The sequence below is a fragment of the Schistocerca piceifrons genome, chromosome 4 (genome assembly GCF_021461385.2).
Source record: "Schistocerca piceifrons isolate TAMUIC-IGC-003096 chromosome 4, iqSchPice1.1, whole genome shotgun sequence".
Classification (NCBI taxonomy): Eukaryota; Metazoa; Arthropoda; class Insecta; order Orthoptera; family Acrididae; genus Schistocerca; species Schistocerca piceifrons.
In genome coordinates, this window is record NC_060141.1 from 273277082 (window position 1) to 273304504 (window position 27423).

Here is a 27423-nt window from a genome sequence, read left to right on the forward strand (position 1 = left end):
TTTTGGTTATGGAATTTCTTATCATCAGACCGTAAAGTAGACATTCACAATCAAAGATAAATCTCTCAAGAATCTTACGTAAGGTGAACAGGGTTTTCAGGTAAGTTCCTCACCATGTGCCAGTTACACATCTCATTGCATTCATCTATGTTTCTGTCCCAAGTGAGGTATTTATTACACCAAGCTTAATACTACTGAGAAAATGTGGAATTCTTCTTTATGTAAAAATCACTGTTATTTTTCCAACATTAACTCCAGATCGTTCTCCCTCAGGCAAATTCTCTGCTTTGATACACCATGATGCATAATTTCTTTTGTTGTTTTAACAGAATAAGCAGATGAATACAAGCAAAAATGATCAGCTAATTGCAAGACAGCTACTCTTGGCATTAACCATTTGTAAAGATCTTGCATTTGTCCTATCATTGGCTCAGTGATAGAATATGCTATTGACTAACCATGGTCCAATGATTTTGTAATTGTGTTTTAACTCATTTGCAGTGCTAATGCTTTATCAGAAAAAAAGTTTCTGTGTTCTTTCCAACACTGCAATTTTACATGTTATAAACTCCATGTATATCATTGGATATTGGAGAACAAAAAATAATCATCAATGATGATCCATTGAACATCAGTTCTCAGAATCCCTGTGGTTATCAAGAGCACCCTTTCTTTTTCTTCCAAAATACAAACTGGGTCTTTGAAAGAATATTATTATTCTCTGTCCACCACCCTCACTTACTTTTAACAGTTTATCCAAGTGTCAACTTGAAGATGGTGGTATTGGCCTGTAGGTGAATGGGACAGAAGAATCTTTGTTTCGTTTAAGATCAGGAATCTAAAACACCCAACAATATTTCTCATATAACCTTCACAATACAGGAAGTACTTAAGATGGAAAGTTTTGGATCATGCTGTAATATAATACCCAGTTTTATGATGGGATGGGGTGGGGAGGGGAGGGGTGGGGGGGGGGGGGGGAAGAGAGAGAGAGAGAGAGAGAGAGAGAGAGAGAGAGAGAGAGAGAGAGAGAGATTAATCAGTTGTTCTGCATAAGAAGTACATAGTTAATGACCTTTTTCATTCCAGTGAAATTGAACATCTTTGTTTTACAAAAGGAAACATGGTCTGTCGTAGGCTATAAAGTAAACATTTTTGATTTAAATCATGTGTCTGCCTAATTTTGGCCACAAGTCATCTTCAAGCACCTTTGTATCACCATCTTTTGCACACACTTTTGTTGAACCACCTGCAATCATTCAACTTCAGAATCTTTATTCAATACTGTTTAGAGGCTGCAGATCCTCACGGAAACAAAATCTTTATTTTAGGTACAAGCTGGCATAATTCTGTGCAAGAATGGCTCTATCCAATGCATATGTCTCCTCGGAATTCTTTTTTATCTATTACTTCTAAAAACCTGATCTCTTAAAATAGCTCTGTTGTACTGGTAACTTTACATATTGAATCACAGTACTGAAACCAGCTTTCCCTTAATACACCTTCAAAAATTTTTCTTTCTGCATCTGTTCACCTGTACTGTCAAAAACTTATCAATCTCGCATTGGTGTTTTTTTTTTTTTTTTTTTTTTTTCTTTTTTTTTTCTTTATTAAGATAGAGCTAATCTTCTTCTTGCTATGGCCTGGACAGTCTATGTTCCACCAGACAACTGTCTGTAATTTGTCTTCATTGTTGATCCTTAGAGCAGAGATACTTATGTTAGCTGTTTGTTTAGTTACGAAGATGAACTTATTAATCTATTATTGAAATTCTCGTATTTCTTCTGTTTAAATTTTTTTATAACATACCTGATATCCCTTTCTAACATTTCATCTGGATGTGGGGTCTACTTGTTGGTAGTGACTGTATACAGACCCAATCTTCATTAAGTATTGGATAATAATTCAATCCTAGAATGTCCTGGAGCACTTCCCATTGGCATTATGGTGATACAGAGGGAGAGCTGTGTCAAATTAATGCAGATTTTTCTCTGTCAGGAGCAGTAGCCATTGTTGGGGAGTTGCTATTGATAATAGCATTTAATTACTCCTCAACAAGAGTATGGTGTCACCCATTCTGTCATTATGGGCACTCTCCTGACTGTCATGAGCATCATAGACTCAGCATAATGTGAAAGTATTTCAGCCAGAATATCGTTGTTCATGATGGATAGCTATGTTAGCTGGGAGCACATTGCTGAAACTAACTCTTGGGTCATTTAACAACTGATGGGAATAATTATAGCTTCTGTGATTTCTTAATTTTTTGGACGTACTTGCATTTCCAGTCTCTAATTCTCCACTCTTAATTGTGGAATTAGCAGATTGCTAGCATATGCCATGTGTCTCTGCCTGCTTCCATAATCCTGTTTTTTACCAGAACAGCTCTTCTTACAGACGAGGAGAAAGAGGAGGAGGAGGAAGAGAGGAGGGGATCAACTTACTTCCTCATTCCCATAAGTTCATATTGTTGAGTTCGAGGTACGTTGATGTTTGCAGGCAAAGGGAAGGACTGACGTCTGAGCATGTTTTGCATTGCATAAATGCCAGCTTCTTTGAAGCTCCAGTGTTCTTTTGTACAATTATTTCATTAGTTCTTTCCCTAAACAGAAAGATTCTACATTTTTTGTTTGTGGTTTTGTGCATCCACTCACAGTGTAAGAAAGAGATACTGAGATGGCACTGTTCCTTAGTATGTTGACTGCTGTGATATTGACAGCAAAACTGTTTAGGTGTATGCCAGCAATGAAAATACAGCAGTTGTTTCAATGCTGGAATGTATGGAATAGATTCACAGTGCTTGCAGTGAATAATAACTTGTGGAGTGATTTGCATACGACATACCTCATTCACTTCACTTTTATTTCACAAAGAGTGGATGATATTGTTCCTGTAATTTCTGCTTCAGAAATAATGCTATAGGCACTCTGAATTGCTCACTGATTTAACACCATGTGGATTGGAATGTGTGTCCCAAAATTCTGTTCAGATAGTGCTTCGGACTATACTAAATAATTTGCAGTTGCTGCAGTGTTGGTTACAATTTTTAAACTTTCTTTTTGCCAAGGAGACACTTGACAAGTATAGCTTAGAATTGTTATTATATGACTGAACAGTTTTCCTTATGCCATTGGATCTCTCTTTCGTGCATGAAATTTCTTGCTTTGAGTACACCAGTATGGACCTTTATCTTCCAGCCTATGCTGCTGGAAGAACATCCGCAACTGAGCATTACAGCAGAGGTTGAAAATACCGCTTCAGTTGTAAATCTCTTTATTTTCACGTGACTGGTTTCGGACTGTGCTACGACACCTGAAGATCGGCTTATAACAGTCCAAAACCTGTTGTGTGAAAGTAAAGAAATTTACAACTGAAGTGGTATTTTCAACTTCTGCTTTCAACCTATGTCAGTTTTGAGGTAATTTTTCTCATGGAAGGCCTTACTACATTTAATCTGTCACCACTGTTGCTTGGTCCATATTCATTTCAATATCTATCTCGTATTCACTAACATTGTTATTATTGCTACTAGGTTTCGGATGTGGAGCTATCAGTTTTATCAAGCCTAAAGCATGTCTTTCTTAATTGTCTATAAAGTCACTGTTACTGACTATGGGGGTACACCTTTCTTTCCACTAGATCGACTTTGCAGCTAACATTTGGCAGCCATTTTGAGGTGACCAGTTGGTTAATATTTATGATAGAAGAGCAAGTTGCATATATCAAAAGTAAACCTCGGATGTCAATGTTCATTCCTTGATTTGTGTATGCCCCAGATACAGAACTGGCAGAAGTAATGATAGGAATATGATACGTATGTTTTTCAAAGACAGAAACTCTTGATTACTTTTCCCAAGCATGTTTTAGCACACCTGTGCCTTCATTAATGGGGGCCTTTATTTAAATTTCATACCTTAATTACTATTTTGTTTATTGTAGAACATTAATTACTCTTATCTTGGTTGTTGTTGTTGTTGTTGTTGTTGTGGTCTTCAGTCCTGAGACTGTTTTGATGCAGCTCACCATGCTACTCTATCCTATGCAAACTTCTTCATCTCCCAGTACCTACTGCAGCCTACATCCTTCTGAAACTGCTTAGTGTATTCATCTCTTGGTCTCCCTCTATGATTTTTACCCTCCACGCTGCCCTCCAGTACCAAATTGGTGATCCCTTGATGCCTCAGAACGTGTCCTACCAAACGATCCCTGCTTCTAGTCAAGTTGTGCCACAAACTCCTCTTCTCCCCAATTCTATTCAATACCTCCTCATTAGTTATGTGATCTACCCACCTAATCTTCAGCATTCTTCTGTAGCACCACATTTAGAAAGCTTCTATTCTCTTCTTGTCTAAACTATTTATCGTCCATGTTTCACTTCCATACATGGCTACACTCCATACAAATATTTTCAGAAACGACATCCTGACACTTAAATCTACACTTGATCTTAACAAATTCCTCTTCTTCAGAAATGCTTTCCTTGCCATTGGCAGTCTACATTTTATATCCTCTCTACTTCAACCATCATCAGTTATTTTGCTTCCCAAATAGCAAAACTCCTTAACTACTTTAAGTGCCTCATTTCCTAATCTAATTCCCTCAGCATCACCCGATTTTAATTCAACTACATTCCATTATCCTCATTTTGCTTTTGTTGATTTCATCTTATATCCTCCTTTCAAGACACTGTCCATTCCGTTCAACTGCTCTTCCAAGTCCTTTGCTGTCTCTGACAGAATTACAATTTCATCGGCAAACCTCAAAGTTTTTATTTCTTCTCCATGGATTTTAATACCTACTTCGAACTTTTATTCTGTTTCCTTGACTGCTTGCTCAATATACAGATCGAATAGCATCGGGGAGAGGCTACAACCCTGTCTGACTCTCTTCCCAACCACTGCTTCCCTTTCATGTCCCTCGACTCTTATAACTGCCATCTGGTTTCTGTACAAATTGTAAATAGCCTTTCGCTCCCTGTATTTTACCACTGCCACCTTCAGAATTTGAAGGACAGTATTCCAGTCAACATTGTCAAAAGCTTTCTCCAAGTCTACAAATGCTAGAAACATAGGTTTGCCTATCCTTAATCTTCCTTCTAAGATAAGTCGTAGGGTCAGTATTGCCTCAAATGTTCCAACATTTCTATGGAATCCAAACTGATCTTCCCCAAGGTCAGCTTCTACCAGTTTTTCCATTCGTCTGTAAAGAATTGGCATTAGTATTTTGCAGCCGTGACTTATTAAACTGATAGTTCAGTAATTTTCACATCTGTCAACACCTGCTTTCTTTGGGATTGGAATTATTATATTCTTCTTGAAGTCTGAGGGAATTTCGCCTGTCTCATACATCTTGCTCACCAGATGGTAGAGTTTTGTTAGTCCTGGCTCTCCCAAGGCTGTCAGTAGTTCTGTTGGAATGTTGTCTACTCCCGTGGCCTTGTTTCGATTTAGGTCTTTCAGTGCTCTGTCAAACTCTTCATGCAGTATCATATCTCCCATTTCATCTTCATCTACCTCCTCCATTTTCATAATATTGTCCTCAAGAACATAGCCCCTGTATAGACCCTCTATATACTCCTTCCACCTTTCTGCTTTCCCGTCTTTGCTTAGAACTGGGTTTCCATCTGAGCTCTTGATATTCATGCAAGTGGTTCTCTTTTCTCCAAAGGTCTCTTTAATTTTTCTGTAGGCAGTATCTATCTTACCCCTCGTGAGATAAGCCTCTACATCCTTATCTTGGTAGCCTGTCATAAAACTGAAGTTACTCTGTTCATGTACATCTTCCTGATGTGGAAACAATATCACAAATGATGTGTAAATATCACAAATTATAGAACACTGCACTTGTCTTTTTATCAATGACTATTGTATCTTTTAAACCATGGCTTCATAAAGTGTAATATTTATCTCCATGCTGCATGTGAAATTCTCTTTTTCATGTGCAGCCCTGCTGCACAGCCTAGGTTCTATCTTCATTGTGGTGGGATCAACCAATGACAGTTCTTACATGCCACAGTGACATGGGAATGCACTTCTGCCTGCCTGCCTGTGCTCTGGAGGAGGAAGTGAGAGGGTGTTGTATGACTATCAAAGTTTAGTACATGACCAAATACAGATAAACATTTTGAGTTGAGATTTTATTTACACGGAATCAATCTTCTGGTTCTTTCCTAAATGGTTCATACAAATCAATACTGCACAGCTTTTTCATTTCTGATTCTTGTCATCACCTACTCAGGATCTCCCCTTAAGCAGGCTGTGTGGCTGTGGAAGCTCCATGCCACATATTATGTGCTGTGATATAAAGGGACCCACTATCAGATTCTAACCACAGCATGCTGCACGAGTAGTACCTCAAATGAATAACACAAGACATAGTGTCCAATGTATTAAATGATGCTTTAATGTATTGTTTAAACAACATGAACCCCAGAATAATATTAACTACAGATATGCTTCCTCATTTATAAACGATGATGAGGGTACAGAAACGGTGTACGTCTAATGCTTTGGGAGTAGTCACAGATTTAATTCTGTAGAAATTCTGTACCCTCGTGCTACCTTACCATAATTGTTGAATAAATATGATGCAGATGAGATGGAATAACACCAAAATAGGCAGAAAATTTCCATTTAAATGGCAATTAAAGAAGTGTATGACAGTGATTTTTGAAACATTTGCTTTACAGGAACCAAATGTACATATTGAGTTCCAGTTCATTACAAGATGTTATAATGTTGCCGTTGAACAGCTGATGACTGATATAAAGAAAGGCCGTAAGAAAGCTCCTGATGTGCTGCTATACAATTCTTGCTTGTGGGATTTGACAAGGTAATTTTCACTTGATTGTGCAGTGTATAATTTTGGTTCTGCCTTAAGGTTCTCTCCATTTGTCATACTAATTATAAAGATTAATTGGTTTGGAAATAATATGGGTAAATACCTTTAGAACACATTAATAATCATAGAGGTCTGTTAGTGGTGCCTGGAATAAATCTTGATATAATTTCTGGAAAACTTTGTTAGCTGCGTAAAGTGCTGAAAGTATTCTGTTGACTTAAGCTACAAATAAAGGATTCAGATTTCATGATAGTGTATTGCATTTCGAGCTTAAAACTTGCATAAAGGAAATAAAGTGATCTATAGTTTCGAAGTCATTTTATGTGCTGTATAAGTATGCATGTTAGTGGTAATTATTGTGTTTATAAAGTGTATTTTAGTTGTGCAGTGCTGGGTAGCATGTACATAAGTAGATAAAACGGGAAATATTAGGCTCATTTTCAAAATATTTTGGGTTCTGTAGTACCATGGACATCAAAGGAGAGATAACTCCAATGAATAACATTGATGCCTTATTGTAAACTTCTGACCTTGCAGTTTCTACTTCTTGGTGGTAAAAATTGTCTCGAAGTTTAATAGTAATTCTTGGCCACATTGTACCTGTAGAAATGGTGCACCAACTAACTTGATGATACAGCATAATAACATACAAAATTACTAAATGAAGTTCAGTCTGAAGTCTTATACTATTTCTTGCAAAGAATAGAATGTAATGCACTGCTACATCTTTTTCCCTGGAGTCTCTCTCCGCCAAATGGATGGCTCATGTGCCATTAGACATACGATCAAGGAACTGCATTCAGCGAATCTAACGAAATTAAGAAAACTAATTTAAGTAGCTTGATAATATGTCACGATCTCGTGGCACATCATATTCTTGGAGACACCAGCAGTATTTGAAGCTTGTGAAATACTGTAACTTTTATATTTTATTTAGAGTTAATGAAGGCTATTATTGTCACAGTGATACCCATTGCTTTATCTACATATTTGGTTTTGTAAGTATCTACAAAAATTCGCTGCTCTAATTGCCATGATTTATTTGGGTTAATTCAAGAAACTATGGAGTGTGCAGTGTTCACAGGCATTGCCAACTCATTTTGAGTCACAAAAACTGTGTGATCTAAAGTATTTCATTTCTCATATAGAAGTATTAGTGATTCTACATCATTAAATTAGTGTTTCTGCCCTGTTGCCAACCTACATGTTTGATGATATATATGGGGAGGGTGAAAATATTAAGCTGTATTTCATCCCTCAATAATTAGATGAAACCCATAAGGTGGTTGACAGATAGGAGTTTGCTGTTCAGAAGAACCTTTTCAGTGTCTTGGACACGGGGTCATTTAAGATTGTGTTGGGAGAAAATAACAAAAACTTTACACAGTTTCACACTGGTCATTATGAAACTACTTCACAACTTGGTCACCATACACAGACGTGTATATTTTTTTAAGCTGGCATGATTAAAATAGAAGTGAAATCAGTTGCACTTACCAACATTTTGGCCAATGAAAACGTGACATTAAAAATATAGTTTGTGTATATGGTTTGTGATCAAGAAGGCTTCAAAAATGTCAATAAAAAGGTACCTATTGTCAAAATTAAATCTAATCTGAAAAAGGCTGCCCCGGTAGAGTTAAATGATTCACCAAGAAATTGGTGGAAAGTAACCAAATCTGCATTATTGAACTTGACAAATGCTTGCTGACCTTAAATTCTAAAGATCTATCGATGTTATTTTTTGTTCATGGTATATAATGTCATCATAAAACTTTACTTAAATTGCTTCCATGTTGGACGTATCAGCAAACAGTTCAAGAGCCAAGCCAGATTTTCTAATTGTGGCAGCTCACATAAACTGCAAAGTTGATAATTTGTCATAGATAAATCATGATTAGAATATCATGGAAAAAAGAATGGCCCAGGAACTGAGTGTTAGTCAGAAAATTTCATTACAAGAAATTCTTGCATTGTCAGATTCTTGTCATATAACAAGGCAGTTGAAGTGGTCAACATTACTTACCCACTCAGACTCCCTCAACTAGTAGCCAAGTTTTAATTGTCACACCAGACATATGATATCTACAACAGTTGCCGACAGTGCAGCCACTTCGGTCTTCACTTAATTTCTCTGCAAGAAATGGTGGAGGCATACCTTTGGGAACACCATGATCCATTATTAAGAGTCAGCTGCTGGAGAGGTGACCAACACAGTGTAACATACCTCCAGAACAACTAAAGAGCTACCAGAGCTGTTGTCAACTCTTATATTGACTGTCGCAGTTTTCAGTATCACTGAAACGAAATGATCCTATGGCATTGGTGACTGGGAGACCCCTTGCGGGGTGTTCGGTCGCCGAAATTACAAGTCCTTTTTAGCTGACGCCACTTTGGCGACTTGCGAGTCAATGATGATGAGACACACAACACCCAGTCATCTCGAGGCAGAGAAAATCCCTGACCCTGCTGGAAATCGAACCCGGGACCCCATGCACGGGAAACGAGAACGCTACCGCAAGACCACGAGTTGCGGACTCACTAATTGTTCACAACACAGATTTGCCAGTCCTACAACCTGCCACAACTCATTGGCCAAGTTCAGATCGTACTATGGGAAGCACTGTGGCTCGGAATAACAGTCAAGATGTGACTAACAACAGAGCCTTTAAATATGAGGTTGAGGATTCAAATGCCATGCCATTAGTTAGAGATGGAACTGTTCATATCTTCAAGCTTGCTTAAAATCCTGTGATGAAACATGTTTCTTGAGATCTAAAGAGAGAGCCTACTCCATGCAGTACATGCCTCCATTAGTTGAGTGTGGTTATGGCATATTCTACATTCAAGCCTAACACCAGGTTCATTTCTCCAGACATAAATTGATTCGGTAAGATGAGATTTATGTGACTAGTGGTACTACCCTATTTGTCCATAAAACTGCAGCATATCAGCAATTAATGATACTGTGTATATTATTATCACCACTCCAGCTCCTAGCAGCATGTAGAAATCTAACAAGTGGTAGTGGACATATTTACGACTGTCCCTTTCTGCCGATGGAGATCAACCATAATAAATGATGTACTGCAGACAATTTTCTCGTATACTACAGTGTGAGTTTGCCTACTAAAATGACAGCTATTCATTCATTGATGATAGAGGGAAGTCTTGTATTGCTAAACTTTATGTCATCCCCAACAGTATCTTCATGGTGAACAAATTCGACTATTTTCATCTTCTTCTGATCCCCATTTTCATTATGTGAGTGTGAAGTTTTGAAAGACCCCCATGGGGTCAGGTCATTAAGCCATTCTTATCACTTTATCAAACTTGCCTCCTCTTCTCCACACCGTTGCGCAAGGAAAATGTAATTGTGACAAAAGTTGCTGGGAAGATTGTTGGATTTGGGTGAAAGGATAAATAATAAATTTTTCTTCCCACCTCCTTAGATGTATGGCATTTGACTAGTGCGTGGACTAATTGAAGAAAGCAGTTTCCACAACACTTCCACGGAACACTTCAGTTATTTGTTGGTGTATTTCAGCTTGTACAGCCCACTACAGCTTTTGTTCTCTATTCCTCTTCCTGGTAGTGTTTCTCACATATTCTTTTCCCCACTGATTCTTGTGGGCTTCATTTCTTGCTTTATCAGTCCACTTAATTTTTAGTGCCCTTCTGTAATACCACATTTAAACTCCTTTGATTCTCTTTTATGATTGTCTTACAGTCCTTGATTCGCTTCCATAAAATGCTGTGCTCCAGACGTACATACTCAGAAATGTGTTCCTCAAATTAAGTCCAATGTTTGATGCTAATAGTCTTCTTGTACTGACAAATACTCTCTCCGCCTGTACTAGTCTGCTGCTTATATTCTCTTTACTTCATCCTTTGTGAGTTATTTTGCTGCCAAGATAGCAGAATTCCTTCACTTTGCTTTCTATACGGTTCTGAAAATGTGCAGGAAATTCGGCAAATGTTCCAGACAAAAATGGCTGCAACATCTCTCCAAGTAGTGAGATGAAATTGTGAAACACTTGATTTTGGAAACGTCTGGGAACAAGCGTTTCAGTGATGTGCAACGTAACCACATTTAAACAGTGTGCACAATTAAGGATCTTGATCATTGACCCTCGACACTTGACCTTGAATATCTCAAAGCATTTCATCCACAAACTTGATTCAACAAATTTTTCATGTTAACACTGTACAATGCAGTTAAAATAAAATTGGTATGACATTTGAATTGGTAGAGAGAAGATACATGTGTGCAGACTGCAACAAAATGACAAGTACTGAAAAACATGGCAACTGTTAAAAACTGGTGCATTACCAATGCACAGTAAGACGGCAATGTAAAATGGCCTATAGCTAGCATTAGTAATTAACATGGTAACATATGACATTCACTGAATCAAAACCTAATATAACCATCACAGCCTAACATGTTTGTGGAAGGCGTCCAAACAAGTTCAGATTTACACAAACATGACGACAAATGTACTATCGGGACATACAATGCTTCAGTGCTAGGTGGAAAGATACAGCACTGTTTGTGCATATTTTGGTGAAAGGACATACATTTTGCCTGTTTCTGTTTTCTACCGTTTGAAGACTGCCATTGTCTTTTGCAGTAAAGACGTCAAGTTTCTTGGTGTAAATGAAGAAAACTAAAAAAATGGGAAATTCATTGTAATGTGTTTGTTTTTTAATATTTTTACTCCAAATTTTGATCACCTTCAAAGTATTCTCCATTGACCATAACGCACTTCTTCAAACGATCCTTCCATTGTTCAAAACAGTTTTTAAATTCTCTTATTGGGATGTTCTGTATGTCTTCCAGCAATTTTTGTTGTACCTCCTCTACAGTGGCAAAACACTTTCCTTTTGTGTCAGGAAAGAAACGAGTGCGGTGTGGGCCGGTGCATTGTCATGGCGGAAGAACCAGTTGCCTGTGTGCCACAGATCTGCTCTTTTTGTTCAGATCCTCTCCCTCAATCTTTTCAAAACCTCCAAGTGGAACTCCTGGTTGACAGTTTTACCCAGGGGAACAAACTCCACGTGCACAACACGCCTGCAGTCGAAGAAACAAACGAGCATTGTCTTGATGTTTGACTTGGCAAGCTTTATTTTGGGACGAGGAGAGCCACTTGTCTTCCACTGGCTTGATTGCTGCTTTGTTTTGGGGTTGTATCCATAGCACCATTATTCCTCACCAGTAGGCACCTTGGAAAAAAAATTTCAGGGTCCTCTTTGAGCTGATTTTTGGAGCTCAAAACCTGCCTCAAGTAGACGCTCCCTTTGCTCATCTGTTAGAATTCGAGGGACAAATTTGGCTGCAACCCTTCTCAGAAAATCCTCTGAATTGAACATTCCAGACATATCACAGAACTGATCAATGGTTCGGCAAAGGTCTTCACGAACGAGGGCATTGATTTTGTTGACGTTTTCGTCACTTCTTGATGGTGGGGGGTGCTCTGAACAGGGTTGGTCTTTAATTGACATTTTTCTGTTTTTAAAACGTGAAAACCACTTACAGAGTCTGGTTTTGCTTAGGGCAGCATCCCCATAAGCAGTCTTAAGCATTACTATAGTTTCCACGGCTGATTTCCCCAAAAGGAAACAAAATTTCACAGTCGCACGTTGCTCTCGACAATCTGTCATCACGTTTTTGCCGAAACAGAAAAAGTTGTTTTACATTAAAACTCCAATGGGCGAACCGATGCACTCACTGTGACACAACTTCGCACACTGAATCAGGGGGCGTGACTATAATGGACACTTGGTCAAACAATGGGTACCCCCCACTCTTCCTCCCCACCACAGCCCAATTCCTGTTACTTTTGGGTCTCCCCTTGTGTATTGATTGCAGATGATGCTTCATTCACTGTCTAGTAAAGTTATCAGAAAAATAAAATGAAGTGCAAAATGATGTAGGTAAGATATCTATATTGTGCAAAAAGCAGCAGTTGGCCTTAAGCAGTAAGAGCAAAACAAACATTAAATTAGTGTTATACAATAAATCATACTACTTGCCTAGGGGTTACAGTCATGAACAGCCTATTGGAAACATCACCTAGAAAATGTGGAAAAGAAGCAGAAAATTCAGAAGATGCAACAAATCTACTAAAGAGATTGCCTACACTATGCTTGTCTGTCCTCTTCTGGAATACTGTCGTGTAGTATGGGATCCTTACTAGATATAATTGACAGAGGACATAAAAAAATTAAAAGTGCAGCTCATTTTTTTATTATTGTGACATGGGGGAGGGGAGGGGGGCTGGGAGAAGGAAGAGTGTCATTGATATTATATTTGAGGTGGGGTGCCATTCAATAAAACAAAGACTTGCTTCGTTGGGGCAAGGTCATTTCACAAAATTTCAATAATCAACTTTCCTCTGAATACAAAAATATAGGCAGAAATGACCATTGTAATGAAATAAGAGAAGTCAGAGCTCACACTGAAAGAGTTTATCATTCCCTCATTCTACTTGAAGTGGAACGGGGAAAAAAGTCTAAAAGTGGTTCTGTGAACCCTCTGGCAGAGTAGTCATGTAGATGAAGATGTAAAAGTAGAACAACTAAATGACATTACTCTTCTTTTCGCCTGATCTCCCAGCACTACTTATATATTCGCAACCTCAGTAAATGGAGTGACCATATCTTAGGGCCTCCAGTTCTCAAACCACTTGGATTGCACTAGATCACGATCGTGTCAGACTCATTAAGTGTACGATTGGGTCTTAGTACATCAACAATACTGAGAGAAAACGTTTTCATCCTCTGAATATAATCCAGATGTTGGCTGACGTGCAATAGTTTGGAACAATGATGAACTTCCTCTGGATTCCATCACACCAAAACCTCCAATAAATTGTGTGTGTGGACCTCCTTACATAAGATGCAATGGCACAGTAGGTACTTACTTATCACCAATTTCAATTCATCTGACTGCAGGCTTTAACTTAAAGGGAAGGTTTGTAATACATGGAAAGAAGAGTGGAAAGATATACATATTGATAGACACATGCAACCTGCTCCCTTGTCCTAGTCTTCACCTCCCTGTATCTCTTCCCCTGAGATCATGGTGTACTCACACAGCCAATTGCCGAACGTATGTCTGCTCTTGCTCTACATTTCTTCACAGCACAATATGCAGCACCAGTTTGACACACCCACACACAAAGGCAGGTTGACACTGCTGACAGTGAGACTGGCTGCATCACAACAGACTGCCTACAACCAGTTTGTCAACAAAATCCATCATCTAGTAGCATAGTGCCTCAATATTTTAGATAAAATCAGCACCACAGTTTGAGAAGGAATATAAATTCAAGTGATACACAAGTTTCATTACAAGTAATGCGACATTTGAATGTGTAGAACTTCAAGATGCAGAAGAAATCTTGCTCTGCTCACAGCTGTAAGCTACTGAGTGACCTAGCTTCAGCTGACTGCTGAATTTTGGGTGCCAAAATCCAAATGATGCATGGAAATCTTCTATATATTGTGTAAACACATTGTAGATATGTTGCAAATTTGTAAATAACTGTAATGTACTATCCACAACATGTAACTGCCACCACCAGTTTCATGTAAGCAGTGGTTTGAATAACAGTTGGAATGTTGCTAAATACATGAAGAATGCACAGATAGTCAAACATAAAATTGGGTGTTAGCTTTTGAAAAGGTCTGTAGATGCTTGTCAGTGCTAAAATGAGGAAAGTAAAATGGACAAGAGAGAAGAAAAAACTACAGCTCTGCCATTGATGTGAATTTAAACTAAAGGTATGCAATGCTGAAAATATGACACATAGCTATCAATCCGTGAGTGTACCCGATCTAACGATTTATCTCCATAATAGGCAATCCACGTGCAATAAGACTGTCTAAATTTATAATGTTCTACAAACATAAGAGTTGAAGGATATATCAGAAATATGCATTTCTGAGCACCGGCTTGACAGTAAACTAATTTTTATTCCTACTATTGCAGAAATAATAGCAAGCAGAATGGGGTAGCAATTTACATAATGGAAAATACAGATTTTACTAACCCACCCGAATTAATTCAAATGAATATTCTTAAAGAACTGAGACAAAAAAAAAAAAAAATTCAACTTGGCTATTGCTGCAGTTTAGCCATGAGTATCTGGAAATGTTGAACTTTAAATTGGAACCATCGCTAAACAAAGTAAATGAACTGGCTTGTTGTTTGATCATTTGTGGAGACTTCAATATTGATTATCTTACAAAAAGTCGAACCTTGCTATATCCTACAATTTAAAGTCTAAAGTAAATGCTTTTCCAGAAGTAACACACTTGTGAAAAATATTTAGATCAGTTTCTAGTAAAGAAGAATTTACAGATCACATCATTAAAAATTTTCAGTGCACAGTTTAGTGACCATTTAGTGTTGAAAACTGAGCTTGAAGTAAAAAGCAGTATTGAGAACAAAATATCAGCAACCACCACATTTAGATGATGTAGTCAGTATAATACATACTACCATAACAGCTTAACAAACAAAGAAATATGGAGACATGTTTATAAAGGTAATGAATTACTTTAAAATTTTAACACCTTCATTGAAATATTAACCTATTACTTTCAGGCTGCATTTCCATAGAGAACTGTGTGTTGAGTTCTTTCACTCAATTTTGCACTCCTAATGAAACACCAAAGAATCAAAGCATTTGATATGTTGAAAATTAGGTGGACTGATAAGGCAAGGAATGAGGTGGTTCTCCACAGAATTGACAAAGAAAAGAAGATATTGGAAATACTAACACGAAGAAGGGACAGGATGATAGGACATGTGACAAGACATAAAGAAATAACTTCCATGGTGGTAGAGGGAGCTGTAGACGGTGAAAACTGTAGAGCAAAATAGAGACTGAAATACAAATGACAGATAATTGAGGACACAGGTTTCAAGTGTGAAATGAAGAGATTGGCACAGGAGAGGAATTTACAGTGGGCTACATCAAACCAATCAGAAGGTTGCTGACTCAGAAAAAGTGGCATCTTGCAAATTGGACAAGTCCTCCTGCCAAGTCTAACCCGCTCCCTGTTGGCAAATGCTATAACTGCATTGGGTGCACCTACCTGGTGCATCTGATCCATTTGTCCAGAGCCTCAGGTAGCTCTGAGACTCTGTGGTGAACACACACATTTCTCGGCCAGCCAAGGGCCATAGCTCTCATGTACCTTGTGTGTCTTACAAAGTTTCATAAAGAGAAATGTACTTTTATATCAAATGTTGAGATTTTGTAATTGAGAGTAAATAAGTGGAGGGCAGCAAGTCCTCTCACACTGTGTAGTTGGAACTTAAAAGGTGTATCAATGCAGGATGAGTGATCTGCAAGAGAACTGAGTACACTTCAATAACAAGGGCCAGTTCTAGTACAAACAGTTGGATCACAGGGAATGAGGGTTTTATGCCAGAAGATACTACAACTTGCATAACTACAACTTTAATAACCACAACTTTAATAATTATTCTTCACCTGAAATACACATATATTATAAAAATATTCTGAGACATTACGAAAAGTCATAATATCTGCAAAACTAATGTAAATGATAAATATGTGTATAATTCAGCAAATAAAGCGAAGGCTATGTGGAGAGTTGTTAAAAAAAGAAACTAGTGACATAATGTAAAAATTGAGCACTATTACACAAAAATAAAAAAGGTAACAAACCACATAGAAGTAACCAGTACATTTAACAACTTTTCATAGGTTTTTGCGGATATTACGACAAAATCAGTCATAAATAAGAAAACCCAGTTAAATCACAATGGTAAATCCAGGATGGCATGTGTGAATATTAGAGAAAGAAAGTTGCTACTCACCATATAGTGGAGATGCTGAGTCGCGATAGGCCATCTCTCTACTTACCCCTACCACTCTCCACACTCCCACCTTCTACATGCTTCATAAAGTCCATAAACACAACCATGCAGGCCGCCCCATTGTGGCAGGTTACTGTGCCCCCACTGAGAGAATCTCTGCTTTCGTAGACCAACACCATCAACCTATTACCCGGAACCTTTCCACATATATAAAAGATACCAACCATTTCCTCCAGCGACTCTCCACAGTTCCTGTCCCTTTACCACATGATGTCCTGCTCATCACTGTTGATGCCACCTCCCTGTACACTAACATTCCTAATGCCCATGGCCTTACTGCTATCGAACACTACCTTTCCAGACAACCTTTGGATTCCAAACCAACAACCTCCTTCCTAGTCTCCATGACCAACTATATCCTCACCCACAATTACTGCTCCTTTAAAGGCATTACCTACAAACAAATCCGCAGTACGGCTATGGGCACCCGCATGGCATCATGCTGAGCCAACCTATTCATGGGCAATCTTGAGGAATCCTTCCTAAAAACCCAGAATCCTAAACCCCTCATCTGGTTCAGATTCATTGATGACATCTTTGCTGTCTGGACTGAAGGTGAGGGCATCCCTGTTCACATTCCACCAGAACCTCAACGACTTTCCCCCAGTTGCTTCACCTGGTCCTACTCAACCCAACAAGCCACCTTCCTAGATGTTTACCTCCACCTCAGAGATGGCTATGTTGACCTCCACCTCAGAGATGGCTACATCAGTACCTCCGTCCATATCAGACGTACTAACCACTAACAATACCTCCACTTCGACAACTGCTACCCATTCTATACCAAGAAGTCCCTTCCATACAGCGTAGCCATCCATGGTTGTCGTGTCTGCAGTGACGAGCAGTCCCTCTCAGAATATACTGAGGGTCTCACTGAAGCCTTCACTGACCGTAATTATCATCCCAACCTTGTACAAAAACAAATCTCCTGTGCATTATCTTTCCAGTCTCCCACCACCTCCCAAAGTCCCGCAGTCCGGCCACAGAGGAGCATTTCCCTCATAACTCAGTACCATCCGGGACTAGAGCAACTGAATTACGTTCTCCGCCAGGGTTTCGATTACCTCTCGTCGTGCCCTGAAATGAGAAATATCCTACTCACTATCCTTCCCACTCCTCCTACAGTGGTATTCTGCCGTCCACCGAACCTACAAAATGTACTCATCCATCCTTACACAACTCCTGCTCCCAATCCCTTACCTCATGGCTCATACTCCTTTAATAGACCTAGATGCAAGGCCTGTCCCATACATCTTCCTACCACCATATACTCCAGTCTAGTCACTAACATCACCTATGCCATCAAAGGCAGGTCTACCTGTGAAACCAGTATGTGATTTACAAGCTAAGCTGCAACCACTGTGCTGCATTCTATGTAGGCATGACAACCAACAAGCTGTCTGTCGGCATGAAAGGCCACTGACAAACTGTGGCCAAAAAAACAAGTGGGCCACCCTGTTGCTGAATACGCTGCCAAACATGATATCCCTCATCTCAGTGACTGCGTCACAGCCTGTGCAATATGGATTCTTTCCACCACCACCAGCTTTTCTGAATTGCACAGGTGGGAACTTTACCTTCAGTACATCCTATGTTCCCATTACCCTCCTGGCCTCAACCTTCATTAGTCACTGTTCTCACTCATTCAGCCCCCGCCCAGCACTACACAGCTATCATAACCCGACCACATCCAGTCTTTTAATTTCTTTTTGTATCTCTGCTTTCCGCTACTTACCGCCACACACACACACACCTTCTCTCCTGCTCTTCGTCTAAACTTCAACACTTCACTGTCTGCCACTCCCACCATACTATCCCTCCCCTTTCCCTCCCCAGCCTCCTCCTTACCCCTTCCCAGTCACCACTCCCATCATGCACTGGTGCTGCTGCTCACAGTGTGTTTTCAGTTGTCTGATAGTGCAGATGTGTGGGCAAGTTGTGTGTGTGTGTGTGTGTGTGTGTGTGTGTGTGTGTGAGAGGGAGAGAGAGAGAAACGGCTTTCCTTTTCTAATATTGTTGATACCCAGTTAAAGAAATATAAAATAAACACATGTAACATGTGAATGCATGTCAGCGTTGGCACACAAGATCACATGGGAAAACAATAAAATGGTTAAAGAACTCCAACTCTACAGGTATTGTGGGGTTCTAACAACAATCTTAAATAAGAGTGCTCTAAACCTTGTTGAAATAAATACATACTTACGTGACTGTTCATTTCAAGCAGGTACAGTCCTGGATGTATTGTAAACATGAAAAGTAGCTCTAATATTTAAAAGTGTGGGAGAGAGAATGTTAATAACTGTGAGCCCATCTCAGTTTCCTCTTACATTTCAAGAAAATTTGAAAGAGTTATGCATGAGAAACTTCTGACATTCGAAAATAAAAGGCAAAATTATACCTAATAACAAAAATTCAGAAATAAGAGCTCAACAGTGGCTGCTATTTGTGACCACATTACTACTATGCCAGATGGACAAAAAAAAAAAAAGATGAAGCAGCGAGAGTATTTATTGACGTATTGAAGACTTTTTGACATGATAGGTCATAAGATTCTGCTGTCAAAACTTGAAAGATATGATGCTTGTATTTGAGTTCTGTTGGACACTTATATATTTCCTTGTATTTTCTTTCCTGAGCAACTGTAAGCAGGCACTGAGCATCAAGCATGCTGTCAACCTTGAAACTGTTTCTACAGACTCAACAGAGTATAAACTAATTAAATATGGTGTTGCCCGAGGAGCAGTGAAGGTACCACTTCTATTTCTTTCATACATTAGCTACCTAAGCTTAAATGTGAGAAGGATGTGTACATCCCATTTCTTTCTATTAATAATGAACCATTTGATAACAGTACAGAAACAAGATTATTAGGATTATGGCTACAAAACAATTGAAAATGGAATAAGCACGTAGAATATCTTGAGGCAAAACTGAGCAAGACCTGCTACCTTCTTTGCTCACTAAACTGCTGCTGTAATGCGAAAACAGTAAAAAGTCAATGTAAAGCCTATTTTCATTCTCATGTTAAATATGATGTCACATTTTGGAGGAGAAGCCAAAGCAGCTGTCCTCATCTTCAAAATGCTAAAAGGGGCCATTGGAATAATGTTTGGGTGCAGGCCTAGAGACTTGTGTAACACATTGTTTAAGATGTCTTGTTTTCCTCCCTTACTGCGTATATACATTACATAAATCTTTACAGCCTTTAAAATAAATGTAATAGGCAAGGACAGTAGATATCTGTGGTAACTTTACCACATGAAACAAAAACTTAAATGTACCAAAACATTACTTTCCATATGGAAGTTAAACTTAATAACAATTGTCCTAAAGGAAAATATGTCAAAACTTTGGAAAATCTTTAAAACTGTATTTACAGCATCACTGCTTGTACTCATTAGAAGAATATTTAAATGTACGAAGTTTATTTTTTGTAATTTACAATTTGTATGCATAGAAATCATTTTCACCTGTATACATATAAATTGTGTAAGGTCTTATACATAAACTGCTTGTGTAGACAGCATGGCCGTTAAAATACAATGTAATACTATACAGTATTTTGTTAGAACTGAAGTTTGATTCCTACATCACCACTTCTGACAGATGGGGACCAAATGGAGTGCAAGCTTACAAAGACAATTTGGTGAAGCTTATGAAACTGTTCAAGCAGTGTTTGCCTTCGAAAACAGTTGTAATCTGGATTGCTACAGAAGCAGTGTCGCAAGACTGTAGGGGTGGCCTGTTTGTTAAACAGGTGAGTTTGAAACAGTGATGGAAATTTTATGTCAGTGGCCTTTTTGTGAGATGTTTTAATTGTATAATCCACACTTTAGCCACTCTTTACCCAGTAATTCTCCTGTTTCCTGCTTGTCATAACTTCCTCTACACTTCCTCCATTCTGGTTACAAATGTGTTTTCATTTTCACACTTGTCTTGACTCCCAGTTCTGCAAACTCCATTTTGTCCATTAGTTATCGTCTATTTTTCTTCCAACATCATGTAGTCTCTGGAAGATATTTGTATGGAGTGTAGCCTTATATGGATGATAAACATTTCAGACAAGAAGAGAATAGAAGCCTTTGAAATGAGGTGTTACAGAACTAATGACGAAGTAGTGAACAGAATTGTGGAGAAAAGACATTTGTGGCATAACTTGAGTAAAAGATGGGATTGGTTGACAGGAAATTCTGAAACATAGCAAATCATCAATTTAGTATTGAGCTAAGTGCAGATGGCACAGATTGCAGAGGGAGACCAAGAGATGAAAACAATAAGCAGGTGCAAATGCTTGAAGGTTGTGGTGGTAAGTAGGAGATGAAGAGCTGTGCACCGTGGGTACAGTAACATGGAGAGCTGCATCAAACCAGTCTTAGTCAGAAGACTGCAACTGCAACAGCAACAAGAACAACAACATATTATCTTGTCATAAGCAGAATCCAATTCAAATCTGAAAGCAGCATTGTCATTAAAGTACAACACTTAGCACGGAAAGCTCATTTATTGCGAACAACAAACTGCCAGAACAAAACTTACATCTTGGATGGAGTATTTAGCTACTTACTCAAATATCAAATAGTCCAGAATGTATAAATATTACAAATCAAACAAGGAAAAATCCAGGATGGAATGTAACAATACCAGAGAAGGAAAGTTGCCACTCACCATATAGCAGAGATGCCAGGTTGCAATAGGCACAACAAAAAGATTCACACAATTAAAGCTTTCGGCCATTTGTGTTTGTCAGCAGTACACACACACACACACACACACACACACACACACACACACACACACACACACACACACAAACGCAACTTGCACACACGTCTGCAGTGTCAGAAAGCTGAAACCACAATGCAACCAGCAGCACCAGTGCATGATGGGAGTGGCGACTGGGTGGGGGTAAGGAGGAGGCTGGGGCGGGGAGGGGGAGGGATAGTATGGTGGGAGTGGTGGACAGTGAAGTGTTGCAGTTTAGACGGAGGGTAGGAGAGAAGGTGTAGTGGGGGAGGGGGTAACTACCGGAAAGGAGAGAAATAAAAAGAAATTAAAAGAATGGGTGTGTTGGTGAAATGATGGCTGTGTAGTGCTGGAATGGGAACAGGGAGGGGGCTGGATGGGTGAGGACAGTGACTAATGAAGGTTGAGGCGAAGTGGGTTACGGGAAGATAGGATGTATTGCAGGGAAAGTTCCCACCTGTCCAATTTAGAAAAACTGGTGTTGGTGGGTAGGATCCATATGGCAGAGGCTGTGAAGCAGTCATTGAGGTGAGGGATATCATTTTTGGCAGCGTGTTCAGCAACAGGGTGGTCCACTTGCTTTTTGGCCACAGTTTGTCGGTGGCCATTCATGTGGACAGAGAGCTTGTTGGTTGTCATGCCTACATAGAATGCTGCACAGCGGTTGCAGCTTAGCTTGTAAATCATGTCTGTTTTCACAGTTAGCCCTGCCTTGTTAGTGACTAGACTGGAGTAGGTGGTGGTAGGAGGATGTATGGGACAGGTCTTGCATCTAGGTCTATTACAGGAGTATGAGCCGCCATGAGGTAAGGGACTGGGAGCAAAGGTTGTGTAAGAATGTACGAGTATATTGTGGAGGTTCAGTGGATGGCAGAATACCACTGTAGGAGGGGTGGGAAGGATAGTGGGTAGGACATTTCTCATTTCAGGGCACGATGAGAGGTAATCGAAACCCCTGGTGGAGAATGTAATTTAGTTGCTCCAGTCCCAGATGGTACTGAGTTACGAGGGGAATGCTCCTCCATGGCCGGACTGTGGGACTTTGGGAGGTGGTTGGAGACTGGAAAGATAAGGCATGGAGATTTGTTTTTGTGCAAGGATGCGAGGATAATTACGGTCAGTGAAGGCTTCAGTGAGACTCTCGGTATATTTTGAGGGGGGACTACCTGAGAAACCAGTCATGTGATCTACAAGCTAAGCTGCAACCACTGTGCTGCATTCTATGTAGGCATGACAACCAACAAGCTGTCTGTCCGCATGAACGGTCACCGACAAACTGTGGCCGAAAAACAAGCGGACCACCCTGTTGCTGAACACACTGCCAAACATGATATCCCTCATCTCAATGACTGCTTCACAGACTGTGCCATATGGATCCTTCCCACCACCACCACCAGCTTTTCTGAATTGCAGAGGTGGAAACTTTCCCTGCAGTACATCCTATGTTTTCCCGTAACCCTCCTGGCCTCAACCTCCGTTAGTCACTGTCCTCACCCATCCAGCATCCTCCCTGTTCACATTCCAGCAGTACCACAGCAGTCACTTCACGACCACACCCAGTCTGTGTGTGTGAGTGAGTGAGTGAGTGAGAGAGAGAGAGAGAGAGAGAGAGAGAGAGAGAGAGAGAGAGAGAGAGACACAAAGGCCAATGGCCGAAAGCTTTAATTGTGTGAATGTTTTTGTTGTGCCTATCATGACTCAGCATCTCCATCACATGGTGAGTGGCAACTTTCCTTCTATCATATTGTTACAAATATTACAAATGTAATTAAAAAATTTTCAGAACCTTCCAGACCTGATAAATATGAAATGACAAATAATTGCAGGTGGGCAGGTTTGACCTGACAACCTGTAGCGCACCAGCCAGCAACATTATCCACTAGGCCACACTGCACATGTATCACAGCTCATGGCAATATTATGATTCCTGTGATTTGGTGGGTGTGTTGTACACTTAAAAATGTAAATGATTTTTGAAAGCTTCATCTTATAAACAGTTTATCAGCAGTTTCATTCCCGTTTGTTTTAACTGATGCCACAAATATGACATGTGGTTGACACTGGACATTCAGTAAGGAAAACCATCAGATTTAAGTTTTGCATTACAATATAAATCACTTAAGGTGAATGCTGGGATAACTTATCTGTAAAGGGCAAGCTGATTGCACCCCACGATCTTCCATCAATTTGTCGATGTGCTCTCACTCCAATGATCTCTCATTAATGGGGCATTGTTCACTAATATTTCTTCCTTTTTGTTTGATATTTGTCTTTGTTTTTTTCCATATTTTTCTTTTCTGTCTCTTTCTCTGTAATTTTGTGTGTCGTTTTGTCCCTAGTCAAGTCCTGCTGTCTTCCTTTGAGTAATATCCAAGATGACTATTCTCCTTAATCTTTAAGTAATCTGTATTATCCCAACTGTTAAGTTTTTCTAGTAAGATGTATGTATATCTGTTTCTGAAAGCTAATATTTTTGTGACAGTTTGTTTTTGCATATGTCCACTACCTCATGGTAGGCCAAGGAAATTTAATTTTATTTGATTACACACTCCTGAGGCAACTTGCCTAATCAGTAAGTTGTGAACCTCTGAGAAGGAAGTTTTACTTAGGCCAGATTGCACCCTGAGGAAAATGGAAGCAAATTCAAACCGAAATATTGTGTTTGTACTGTGATTTAAAGAAGTTACTCCAGTGATGTTTCAGTTAATTGTTATGCTTCTGTAACATTGCTGTTTCTTAAAAAATTGAAGGATATTTTCAGTAAGTAATGTAATTCAATGCAATTTAAATCACTTGTTACATAATTATGTTCTTTATTTCTATTAGGTTGAGTTCATGAAGCATTATCTTCGATTTGAAGTTATGGAAGCCAACATGTTGGCACGACAGATTGTTGTCTCATATGGTTTCGACTTTCTCGATGTTCATTATTATTTAAGGATGCAGATTCACAGGTTAGAGTAATTAAGATTAGATAGTAAGTGGAAACATGCAAAAAAGGTAAGTACTTCAGTGCTGTGCAAGCAGCCACCTGTAAGTGTGTGTCTGTAATAAGAATCCAGATTGGTATTCAAAAATTTTCTTCATAAAGTTGTCAAGGAGTAATACAAATGCTGCACTGCTTGCTACGGCCCAGCAGGCATGTTAAATACTATCTTCCTTTAAGACTTTTCATTGTGTTACCCAGAGAAAGAAAGTGGTATACAAGGTGTGGCTATAAAATAAATGGACTGATGCTGCTGTAGAGTAAAACACTTGCAACAAAGATGAATTACCAATATCTGTGAAGTGTGAAGCCTTCTCAGTTGAATGTGGCATCTCGGGTTCTGTGGACAAATCAGTGGGGTCATGGCCTTTGTTTGTGTAAGAGCTGTTATTTCATTTTGCTGGAAAAGTGAGATGAATCACACCAGGGATACTCTTAAATATAAAAAGTGGATGAAAATATCAAATAAGTAGGTAATATAATTCGATCTGACCATTAGTTCAGTGTCCGATAGATTGCTGAAAGGAATTGCAAAGAATGTATAGGGCAAATTTCACACAACCAATTTAAAATGAGAAAACTGTGTGTGAAACTGTTGCCAAAAATTCCCAAGACTGAATGAGAAGAAGCTCATGAAAGTGTTTGTACTGACACTACAAATATCATTGAAAATGATCCTGATTTCTTAAAAAAAAAAGTGATAGCATTTGTAGAATCTTGCTTTTTCACAAATGATCCATAAAGTAGGCACCAATACATGTATTGGAAAGGCCCAACTTCGTCAAGAGTGAGAAAAGCTCGAATGAGGAAATCTAGATTCAAAGCAATGCCGATCTTCCCGACTTTGGCGACTCTGTGATGGTCTTGGCTGTAGATATCTAGACATGTGTTATCGTGTGGGGATTTGTATGACTCCCCTTGATAGGTCAGTGATGCACTACACAAAGGAAGTATCTATTTGGCTAGCAGAGTACTTGTGGAGTGCACATGATGTTTTTTTTTAGGATAGACAGTGTGTGATGTACTCTGATGAACGCTTGCCAGTCAATATGCAACAAGGGAAGTCAAACAGCATTCAGAATAAGGACACTTTGACTGTCAAAATTTTATCAGTAAACTGTCGAAGTATTTGTAATAAAGTTCCCGAATCCACTGCCCTCCAGGAACATTCCTACACCTCAGATTATTGATGGGTCCGAGAATTTGTTGAAACCTGAATTTGAAAGCTCTGAGATATTTAGCGAGTCTTGGAACGTGTATAGGGAAGACAGATTAGCGACCATAGAAGGGGTAGCGTTCTTTGCAGTTCACGAAAACATTGTCTCTATTGAGGTCGACCCTCCCAGGGGGCCCAGAGTCCCTTTTGTGGGTACATGTGTGGCGCGCACAGGGCCCCGAGCTATTGCAGTCTCCTTCCTTTTTAAAGACTACATTGCCCCCCTGGTCCTCTCCTCCCTTGTCCTTGCTCCTTTCTCCCTGCCCCCTCCCTTCCCTCTTGGTGGACTTCTTTATTTCGACCTGGCTATCCTCCAGGCTTTGTTTTTGGTATGTGCTATTGTTTAGTTTGCTGTTTCCATCTCCTTTATGGCGTGTTTGGTCCCGTTGGGGTTTGACCTCCATTTACAACGTTTTCCATTCAGTGTGAGCCATTTGGGGATGAACTCCCAACTTAGTTTCCATGGTGTAGGCTCCTGCCCCCACCCCTCCCCCTCTCCCTCTCCTCCCCCTATCCTCCCCCTCCCTATCTGCTCCCCTCCCCATCCCTATCTCCTCTCCTCCCCTCTCCCCTGCTCCTCTCGTCCCCCTATCCTCCCCCTCCCTATCTCCTCGTCTCCCCCCTCCCCTCCCCTCCGTTTTCCACTTGCACCCTGGCCCCCTTCCTGCTAGGTCACCACCACTGTAGCCAGTCGGTGTGGTGAGACTTATAACTACCCACTAGGCTGAGCCCCCAGAAAACACAGAAATCACACTGCTAGTACTTGAGCTGTTAACACCTCGTGTTTGCCAAGGAGTCGACGCTCATCACTTTGGGGCATTAGAACTTCCAGCAATGGCCACCGTGCCAGATGGCCCTTGCTATGGCTAGGTGGCGCCCATGGGGTGAGCCCCTGGTCGGAGTGGGTGGTACTAGGGCGGATGCCTTGCACATGAAGCCACAAAAGCATCAACATCCTGGCCATTCTGTGGCCATCTCTAAGAGTGATAGAAGACATGACAGTCCTTCTTTTAATCTTTCAGCCTTTGCCTCCCTGGCCACCTGGGTAGAGGTCAAGCTTGCCGGCTTGGGTTGAAACCTTTCGCTCGATATCTGGTTTGTACCAGAACTGATGGCGAAAGTTTGACCATGACCAAGCATTTGTTTTTTGTGGAGACGATTGAAGATAAGTATGGCAAAGTGGAATCCTTGAGTAAAATGCAGTCCAGTTCTTTGCTAATAAAGACGTCTTCTGCTGCCCAATCTGAAGCCCTGCATGCAAGTGACCATCTCGGTGTCACCCCAGTCTCTGTCGTACCCCACCAATCTTTGAGCTCGGTACAGGGCATCATTTTCCATCGGGATCTTTTTCTCCAAACTTTCAAGGAGTGCCGTACAAATCTCGAGTGATGAGGAGTTCAATTTATCTGCCATGTACAATGAGGCCCTAAGAACAATCGCACCAATACAGGCGCCTTTATCCTGGCCTTCGAGGGGGTTACCCTCCCAGAGAAGGTCAAGGTGATGGTGTATTGGTGTGATGTAAAACCTTACATTCCACCACTGACGAGGTGCTTTAAATGCTTACAGTTTGGGCACATGTCCTCCTGTTGCACCCATGATCCCCTCTGTAGTGACTGAGGGTGGCTCCTCCATGGGGGGAGTGCCTGTGCTCCCCTGCCAGTGTGCGTAAATTGTAATGTGCAGCATCCTTCATGCTCACCAGCATGTGAAAGA

General features: G+C 39.9%; 1 protein-coding gene across 1 annotated transcript in view; it reads left to right on the top strand.

The window, feature by feature from the left end:
• LOC124795157 (PC-esterase domain-containing protein 1A-like) overlaps positions 1–27423 on the top strand; it is a 262282-nt gene that overhangs the window by 151736 nt on the left and 83123 nt on the right. The window contains exons 5-7 of the mRNA XM_047259045.1: positions 6689–6831; positions 20369–20519; positions 24332–24459. Coding sequence (XP_047115001.1) covers positions 6689–6831; positions 20369–20519; positions 24332–24459 — 422 coding nt within the window. The remainder of the gene's footprint in view (positions 1–6688; positions 6832–20368; positions 20520–24331; positions 24460–27423) is intronic.